General features: G+C 43.2%; 1 protein-coding gene across 4 annotated transcripts; it reads right to left on the bottom strand.

The window, feature by feature from the left end:
• Window positions 1-8,028: 8,028 nt before the first annotated feature.
• LOC121968170 (zinc-finger homeodomain protein 3-like) lies at window positions 8,029-9,811 on the bottom strand. 4 transcript variants are annotated; one of them, XM_042518654.1, is made up of 3 exons: window positions 9,538-9,811; window positions 9,296-9,473; window positions 8,029-9,208 (listed from the first exon to the last, which is right to left on the bottom strand). In XM_042518654.1, exon 3 carries the CDS (start codon window positions 9,187-9,189, stop codon window positions 8,332-8,334), a length of 858 nt encoding a protein of 285 aa, XP_042374588.1. In that variant the 5' UTR covers window positions 9,190-9,208; window positions 9,296-9,473; window positions 9,538-9,811; the 3' UTR covers window positions 8,029-8,331. The 4 variants fall into 4 exon arrangements, with proteins under 4 accessions (XP_042374588.1, XP_042374595.1, XP_042374582.1 ...); XM_042518661.1 differs by having other exon boundaries at window positions 9,571-9,811; XM_042518648.1 differs by having other exon boundaries at window positions 9,296-9,811.
• Between the last annotated feature and the right edge of the window lie 245 nt (window positions 9,812-10,056).

Here is a 10,056-nt window from a genome sequence, read left to right as displayed (position 1 = left end):
ACCATTAGGCCAATAGTACAACAATCTACATACTTTTTACTTCCTTCTAGCCTATTGCCCTTACTAGCAGTATATAAAATAAGTTGGTGACACACAAATCTATACATTGCATCTCCCCATGAGTAATCAAAGAACCTTGTCAGGTTATCAATGTAGGATATAATAAATGGAGGAGTGGAATAGCTACCAATAGGAAAAATAACACAGTTAAATAGAAGACAAATAAACGGCCTAACAAAATCATCCACTTCAGAATCATTCTCTGATCCAGCTAATAAAAGCATTTTATCATGAATTGTAGTCCTATTTACGTTGCCAACTTTTCCTCCAAATAACTAAGCCACAAATTTAGACTCCATGTCGGCATCCAAATCAATAGGTTGCCCCACATGGGCCAAACCAAGGATGATGCAAAACTCAGTTGATGTGAATGGAACTACAATATTGTCACCAAACAAGAAAGAACGCGAAGACTACTGGAATCTGTTTAATACTAAATCTATTCTGGTACTACTAATTGACATCTGAGGAATCTCAAGCCATGGAACAAGTGGAGTGCTTTTGATCCTCTCTTTTTGCTTATTACCCAAATTGGGTAATACTTCATCCAACACTGCTATGAAATATGTTGATGAACAACGTGAACATGATTGTTTACTACTCTTGCTCTTGTTGTTGTTCTTCTCCATAGATTTCCCCTTAACCTCCTTTAATTTTATAGCTCGGGTTTTCTTTCCCATTTCTGCATAAAAATAAATTACTTAACAATTCCCCTACCATAAACTATAATTCATGGAAAATATGGGCATCAAAGTGAGTATATTATTCAGTTTATTGATAATCACTACACAACAACCACATATATCATTCAACCATTCCATTGAAGAAGATAAAATATAAACACAATCATAAAATAGGTTGCAATTAGAAATTTAGAACCCATTTTTATTCAAACTAACAAAATCAACCACACTCAAACAACAAGAAGAATTTATAATTCATACCATAAAGTACAAGTCATGGAAAATATGAGCATCAAAGCGCTTAAATTGAGTATATTATTTGATTTCTTGCTAATCAATACACAAAAGCAACATATATCTTTCAATTCTTCAATTGAAGAAGATAAAATACAAACACAGTCATAAAATTACAATTTGAACATTAAAACTAATTTTATTCTGGCTAGCAGATTAGACAATATCAAAAATTTAAACTATTTACTCATTCATTCCCTAAAGTACAAACCCTTAATATTTTAGGCATCAAAGCGCTTAAATTGAGTATATCATTCGGTTTATTGATAATAAATACCCAAAACTAACATATATCTTTCAATTCTTTAATTGAAGAAGATAAAACATAAACACACTAAAAAAAAAACTACAATTTGAACATCAAAACTAATTTTATTCGAGTCAGCAAAATGGACAACACCAATAATTATAACAATTTACCCATTCATAACCCTAAAGTACAACCCTATAGATTTTGGGCATCAAAGTGCTTAAATTAAGTACATTACTCAGTTTATTGATAAGCACTACAAAATTTGCATATATCTCACATTCCTTGAATTGAAGAAGATGTAATACAAACTCATTAATAAAATTATAATGCAGACACCTAAACCTAATTTTATTTAATCTCAACCTCACAAAATTGAAAACACCCATGACTAAAGCTTCAATTTTTCACATAGGAATAACAAATTAGTCAAAATCTAGGGCATACAAATTTTACTTACCGATGATTAAAGGGTTTAAGAGGGTTTAGTCGGGTTCTGCCACCTCTATGATTTTTGCCTTCAACGGCGATGAAGATGGTTTAGGGATGAAGCTGGAGAGTGCATCGTCGATGGTTTGGAGTCACGAAGGCAGAATGTGTCGCTGAGGTTTGAAGTCGCGAAGTGATGCATCGAAAGTTGGGAGAGAATGCATTCAGTTGAGCGTTTTAAATCCAAAGGACAATATAGTAATTTTGTCAGGGTTAGGGAGTTGAAACAAATAAACTTGTTTGCTCAGGTACTAGAAACAAATATATACTGACATAGAGATTGAATGCAAATGTTTAAGTTTGCATGGGGATTTAAAAGTAATTTACCGATTTTTTTAACTTTGAATTTTAAATTTTGAAAAACTATTTTCTATGTTATTTAATGTTAAAGTAGAATTTTAATTTTTATTAGTTGAAAATTTATTTTCTAAATTCTTGTTTTTAAAGTATTATTTTATATTAAATCCTTATTTTTATTTTCTAAATATTTAATTTAATTTTGTTTACTTTTAGTTATTTTTAAATTTTTATTATCTAGATTATTTAAATTTAAATTTAATAAATTTAGATCTATGTTTTGATCAAATAAATTAAGATTTGGGGTTAATTTTATCAATTTTAGTTACATTTGAATTAGTTAAATTTTTATTAATTAAATTATTTTTGTTAAACAATGTTAATTCAGAATATTCATATATTTCTAGTTCTTCAATATAATCTAAACATGAAAAATCTCAAACATGCAAATTTTCATGAAATTTAAGTTGATTTACCTTAATTACTCCCCCTAAGTCTATGGGTCTTCTCTCTAGGCATTGAAATTTGTAATGACCCATTCTTTTGCACTTGAAGCATTTAATATAGTCCTTTCTTTTCCAGACTCTAGGCATCGATTCCTCCTTTGCTTCTGATTATGTGGATCCACTCTTATAAGTAGGACACTTGCTTTTGTAATGCCCTCTTTCAAAGGTCGTAGGCTCAACTTTTAAAGAGGGTAAAGTCTCCAGGTGCTTCTTTAATTCTTCAAAGGTCTGATTGCATTATTCATCCCACTGAAACTTGGCCGCTCTTCTAAGCACTTTGAAGAAGGGTAGCGCTCGATCTGCTGATCGGGATATGAACCTGGATAGCGCAATTATCCTGCCTACTAGCTTTTGGGCTTCTTTCAGGTTTGAGGGGCCTTTATGTCTCAAAGTGTTCAAACCTTCTCCAGGTTGGCTTCAATTTCGCTCTCAGTAATGAGATATCCAAAAAACTTTCCTCCCCGAGCTCCGAACAGACACTTCAATGGATTCAATTTCAATTCATATTGTCGTAATATGCTATAAGTCTCTTCAATGTCGATGATCAAATTAATGGCTAGGGTGGACTTGATGAGGATGTCATCCACATAAACCTCCATATTACAATTTATCTACTCTCTGAAGATCTTATCCATCATTCTTGGATAGGTCACCCCTGTATTCCTTAGTCCGAAAGGCATGATAGTATAACAAAAGGTACCATCAGCCGTAATGAAACTGACCTTTTCTTGATCTTCCCATGTCAGAGGGATTTGATGATAACTTTAATAGGTGTCAAGCATACAAATCCTCTTGCAACCCGAGGTTGAGTCCACCATTTGATTAATCCTGGGTAGCGACCAACAGTCCTTGGGGCTAGCGCGGTTGAGGTCACGAAAGTCAATGCAGACCCTCCACTTATTAATGGGCTTAGAAACCAGGACCACATTAGAGAGCCAGGACGGGAACTGTACTTCTCTAACATGACCTGCCTTCCTGAGCTGATCTACCTCAGCCTGGATGATCTTATTCTACTCGATCGAGAAATTCCTCTTCTTTTGCTTAACCGGTCGGGAATCAAGCAGAAGATGCAATCTATGCTCAGCCACCTCAGGCTTGACTCTGAGTAGCTCCTCAGGGGACCAAGCAAAAACATCCCTATTACGAGACAAGCATTGGACCAGGTACGTCTTGACTTCGATAGGTAGGTCGCTAGGTATGTGGGTGACACTTTCCGGGCACTAGATAAAGTTGTACCTCCTCCCAGGGGATGGGCTCCTCTGCTATAGGTAAAGGCTCCTCCTGAATGGCGTGGATCCCGACGTCTTGAGTTCGTTGAGGCTTGCGAGTCTCCACCTTCACCATATCAATGTAGCACCTACGAGAGACCAGTTGCTCACCTTTAACTTCCCCGACCTGGTCCCCCACAGGGAATTTATTTTTTTGATGAAAGGTAGAGAACGTTGCCCGGAACTCATGCAGGGCTGGTCTTCCCAGGATGACGTTATATGAGAAAGGCAAATCCATGACTATGAAGGTGCTCCTCCTTGTCCGCACCAGGGGTTCACTATCCAAAGATATGGCCAGCTTAATCTGGCCCATGGATCGTACCTCATTACCGGTGCAACCGTACAACGAAGTAGCCACAGGTTGGAGCACACTAGCGTCGATCTGCATGCTATCGAACACACTTTTGAACAGTACGTTGACAGAGCTCCCGGTATCTACGAAAACTCTAGCCACGCGACTGTTAGCGATGACTGCCTTGATTATAAGGGCATCGTCTTATGGAAACTCCAGTCCTTTCAGGTCTTGAGGCTCAAAGCTAATGATAGGCCCTGCAACTTGCTCCCTATTGCTTCCGACAGGATGTATCTCCAAGCACCGTTCATGAGACTTTCTGGCTCGGGCTGAATCTCCATCTGTAGGTCCTCCTGAGATCATGTCTATCTAACGAATGGCCACATTTCCCCGATTCTCCTCTTCCCTGACTTCCTCAAGCTCCTGGTTCTGGTCAGGCTGCTGATTCCCTTGTCCAGCATGGTCATGCTGAGGTTGGCCAGGCTGAGCTACGCCAGCCCCGACCTGTTGGCTGGCTAGTATCCTCTACTGAGTCCTGGGCGCGATCTCAGGTGGAGGTAAGCCCAGCTCAGCGACTCGCCGAGAGTCTCGGGCGAACTGGAAACAGTCACTGGTGGCATGGGTGTGGGAGCGATGGTAAGTGCAGTAACGTGGCCCCCATGGTCCAGGTCTTGGGGCTTGGACAGCTGCCACACGTGGGGCCAATCGAGGTTCCTGACCGAGACCGAAAGGCGGTCGGGCATCCTGAGCGCGCGGAAGAGGTTGAGTTGGCAGTTGAGGTAACCTTTTCTCTGGCTTGTTGGCAGAGTAGGCGCTTTGTCTGCTTTGCACCGAGCAGTCTGAGCCTCTTCCATGTTAATATAGCTAGTAGTCTTCCCAAGCATCTCATCAAAGTTCTTCACGGGATCCCGAATGAGGTCTCGGAAGAACTCCTCCTCTAATAGCCCATGAGAGAAGGCGCTCATCAGTATTTCAGAGGTGGCCGATGGAACGTCCTGGGCCAACTGATTAAAGCGCTTGATATAACTTTGCAAAGGCTCGGCTGGCCCTTTCTTAAGAGCGAAGAGACAATGGTCAGTTTTTTGGTATTTTTAGTTGCTGGCAAAGTGGCACGGGAAGATAGTTTTGAAATCGTGCAAACAAGTGATGGACCCGTTCAGCAATCCATCAAACCATTTCTGTGCCGAGCCGGATAGAGTGTTCAAGAACACTCGGCACTTGATGGCATCACTGTACTGATGCAACAGGGCAACGCTCCTAAACTTACGAAGATGATCCTCTGGGTCCTTACTACCATCATATTCTCCAATAGTGGGAGGCTTGTACCCCTTGGGCAGCTTTTCCTCGAGTACCCTTGTAGAGAAAGTCACTTGCTCCTTGGACTCCACTCTAGGCTCTTCCCTGAGGACTATAGCTTTACCTTTTTTCGAATCCCTGGGCGGGGAGCTTTTCTCCATAGAAGCCTGTGGTTGCTCTTTCTTGTTATAGCCGCCCGGGCCCTTGTGATAATAATCGAGACACGGTTCCTGATAGAAGGCTGGGGGAAACTCCTTGGGTTGTTTCCTTTTGGACTCTCTATCAGAAACATGAGTTAGATCTTTAGAAACTACCGGCATCTTATATGGTCGAGAAGATGTGGCCTGTTTTTCAGAGGCTGCTCGCCTCTTGGCTTCCTTATACAGTTTGTATTCTCCAACTGTCATGGTTACATTGATTCTTCTGGTGTCCTCCATCTTTACGCTCCAGAACAGGCGAAGAAGTTCCCACAAACGGCGCCAAACTGATCCTATCCGGAATCTGAGTCGGATGAAGTGTCGCGGGCGTTGATGGGGAAGAGACTATGATGCTACGATAGTACAAGCTTCAGAGAACGGACCCCCACATGGCCTTGAGGGGATGTTGGGTCTGAACTGGCGGTACTAGAACTCTGCGCACACTCAGATAAGCATACAGAACGTTAGAGGCCACGAACTAGGGAAAAAGTCCCCGGAGCAAGCCCTCTAATGCTCAAGTCAGGTTCTTTTTCCCCATATGAACAGTGTACGAAGAAGAAAAGTAAAAGACAAATGTGCGAGTGAGCGTACCTGCGCAAGGGAGAGGACGCCCTATATGACAGTGCGTACCTTCTGGAGACTGACCCCTGCCAGAAGGTGTCGGATGTAAAGACTTGTTGGGTGATGGAGGACATGTGGCCTTCTCCTATAGACTGGAGGAAGGTTCTATTTGCAGATGACTCCAACCATTGGAATATTCCTTGACATGCGGCAATTATTCTCTGACAAGTGGTTATGATTCTCTGACCCGTTGTCGCGTAGCACCTTCTATCCCGCCCGAGTGTGATCGAGGCAGCCAGGGTCAGTCTACTAAGTGCTGATGAACAAACTGAATGGACGGAAGGGGTTGACCAGAGTCCCTTTCTCCTTGCTAGCATGATTCAGACCCGATCGAGAATGACTAGTCTGTCTATACAAGCTAACTTGAGGAAACCTGACCGGTTATGCCAGGTCAGGTTTCGCCCTGATCACGTGTCTTGCCGCGGACCTGATTTCCTGACCGGTAGATCCCGTCCTGGCTTTATACGCTAGATGGTCTCAGGTGATCCTATTCCGTATGTTGACTGTCATGTTTCCTTGACTTCTGACTATCACACCTCCTTGATTTCTGACTGTCATATCCCCTTGACTTTTGACGTCCGAATCATATCAGAGATTTTGGGTAAACCTCTAAGGTTTGAGAAAGATAAGGGAGCTCAATCCTGAGATCTTAGTCCAACCTTTGAGGTTTGGGAGAAGTAAGAGAACTTGATCTCAAGACCTTAGGCGTGACGAACCTCTCAGGTTGAGAAGAGATAATGGAGCTTGATCTTGAGACATCGGGCAAACCTCTAAATATATATAGGAGAGATGATGGAGCTTGATACCAAGACCATGGGTGAAGTTATGAGATATAGGTGAGAAAAGAGAAATTGATTCCAAGACCTTTGACAAACTTCTCAGGTCGGGGCCGGGGAGAGATGATGAAGCTCAATCCTGATACCTTGCGTGAGCTTTTGAGCTCTGGGAAAGATCAAAGAACTTGATCCTAGAGCCGCAAAAACTAAAAGGGGAAACCAGATTTTTTGTGTGGTAAAAGAGCTCCTATTTTCATAATTAAGTGACATGGATTTAGAAAAATTATCTGCATTTTCATGCCTGGTTAGTGACTCCTTTCCAGGATCACCTTAATGATCTCTCAAGTGGGATGGTTATTGTCCTCCAGCCTAGCTTCTTCGAGGTGCCCCTCTCTCACTCTTTCTGAGAAGGTGAATCTCGTTGTTTCCGGCCTTAATCCTGTCTTCACTCGTCCCACTTGGGAGACCGCGAGTTACGCGTTGTTTCATCCTCTTTTTTGTTTTTGTGGACCTCCCTCTAGGATTAGAAAGGACGACCTTATCGGGGATTGACACGCTCGATTCCCAACCTAGCTTCTGATAGTCTTGAGTGGTGTGATCATAGTCGGGATGGAATGAATAGAAGAGGTCAAATTGGTGTCGCTTAGGCCTTCCATGAAACCTAGGAGTTGTTACAACGCTCAATTATCTTTGCGACCCTTTTTCTTTCTCGGCAGATTGAGTTATTGGCTTCTTTTCACTAAGTTTCATCCTTTGATCCTAGTTTTATCCTTTAGCCTGATATCTTGGGATATATATGAAATGTCGACTCGAAATGAGGCCATGATATGTCAAGGTACAAGAGCGACTTAATTAGTGTAGCAGCAACCTTATTAATTCCAACCTCTTACAGCAGCAGACCCCGAACTGCATGGTTTTCTTTTTAACAAACTGGACGCACAAATTTTTGCTTGTTGAGCCCAGTGGCAGAAGCTTGAAAACACATGACAGCTTTAGTGATTAAACGAGTAGCTCATGCCCCATCTTCTTTCATCCATCACTTCACTCCTGCCAAAATCACAGATAACAGTGGCGTAATAAGTTCTCTAACAAACTTCTGCCCAATACCATGCAAAGTTTGAAGTTTAGGAACAACAGCGGAATCATCACAGCATAGGTGACAATGACATAGTAAAATAGTTTTTGGCATTCTCTACCAAGCTCAACATCTACCATGAGAAGAATGAAAGAAATAATAATTAAGCTAGTCAATGAGAGCACTGGCAAGGAAGATGGAGGAGGAGGAGGAACTGGTGAGTGCAATTAATGGTGGTCATTCAAACTGGAAAGGTGTGGAGGAACATGCAACTTTGCCAAGTTGTGCTTGTTGTTGTGCATCCACACCTTGAGCACTCTCCTCTTCACCCCGATCTCCTGGCAGAACTGCTGCACCACGCTCTCCTCTTGCTTCTGGAGCCTCCACCCGGCCTTCTCCGCGAACCGCAGCATCTTCTCCTTTTGCTCCGCCGTGAACTTGGTCCTGGCCCTCTTCTTCACCACCAAAGCTGGCCTTATCACTTCCACCTCCTCCGACTCCGACGTCTGCTGCTGCTGCTGCTGCTGCAGAGGCATGATCATGCTGTGCGGGCTGACTCGTGGGACAAGCTGGTGGTAGTGGTCAGGGCTAGGGAGAAGGAGATGGGTCCTCTTGTAGCCCACCACCTTCCTTCCTCTGAGGCTGAGCGGGTGGAGGTACTCCGATGGAGAAGGCTGCTCTTCTCCTTCGGTCTCCTTCCTGTGGAAGTTCCTGTGGCAGCCGCAGGCCGAGCACTTGAGCGCCTCGAGGGTGCCCTCCTCGCCGCTGGGCATGAACTCGCCGCAGCCATCGGTGGCATTGCCGCCGATGGAGGCCGCGTGGTTCTTGAGGCACTCCCTGTACTTGATCGTGCCTTTCTGGGCGCTGCAGTGGTGATGGTCCTCTGCGGCGGCGCTGGCAACGGGTAGGACTAGAGAGGGAGGAGGAGGAGGACCATTGGAGGGCTGCTGGCGGTCGCGGTGGTGGTGGTGGAGGGAAAGGCTGCCATGGATGCTGCTGTTGTTGTGGCCATGAGTACCGCCACCAATATAGGCACTAGCTATTGGGATTGTCATCTCACCTTCATGCCCAGAAAGATCCATCATCCCTTGTGCTCTTTCTGACCTGAATAGCAGAAGAAGAAAAAAAAACTGAGGCCAAGACAAAATTGCAAGAACGAGATAATCAAGTAGAATTTAATGTTAAACCAACCTCTCAAGGCCTTTCGGCTTCAAACTTCTTGGGAGAGATCTTTACCCAGATAATCCTTTATTTATTTGTTTGTTTCTCAAGAAGAGAGACATATGAAAGAGTTAATTGACTTCTTCTCGACGAGGAAAAGATAGCAGTACTTCAATCAGGAAGAGAAGGTGTGAGTTTGTTGCAAAAACTGCAAAAGAAAGAAGATGAAGAAATCGGTTTCGATTTGGTGAAAAACAGACGTCTTCCTCAACCTAGAGATCCCCCCTAGCATTCAAGTACTCCACCTCATCGCCAAGCAGCACCCCAACCAAACAGGTAGCGTAAACAGTAGCCTCTCCATGATGCCTGGACCCGTGCGGTGATGAGACAATGGTTAGAGCAAGAACGAGAAGGACAAGGAGATGAATGAAGCAAGAAGTGACTTGAGGGTTGAGGTAGCGAGGCACTAAATAAGGGACCAAGTGAGGGAGCACAAAGGTTGAAGAGCAAGATGAAAAGAGCGGAGCCAGAAATTTTACAGGCCAGGAAAACAAGAAAGTTCAGGGAATTATCACCGAACCAAATAAAAAGCGTGGGGTGGTTGCTTTGCTTGCACTATCAGGAATGAAGCACAGCTGAGAGAGAGAGACTGTAGTGTCAGAGGACAGGCACACAATGAGAGAGAAGGAACAGGAACAGAACAGTCCCCACAGCATGAATTTGAGGAAATTGAAGAAAGCTTGCTACCCAAATTTCCTCAGCGGTAAATAAAATGGCAGAAGCATTCATTT

Source organism: Zingiber officinale, chromosome 1B (genome assembly GCF_018446385.1).
Source record: "Zingiber officinale cultivar Zhangliang chromosome 1B, Zo_v1.1, whole genome shotgun sequence".
NCBI classification, from domain to species: domain Eukaryota; kingdom Viridiplantae; phylum Streptophyta; class Magnoliopsida; order Zingiberales; family Zingiberaceae; genus Zingiber; species Zingiber officinale.
This window is presented reverse-complemented; position numbering and strand designations above follow the sequence as displayed.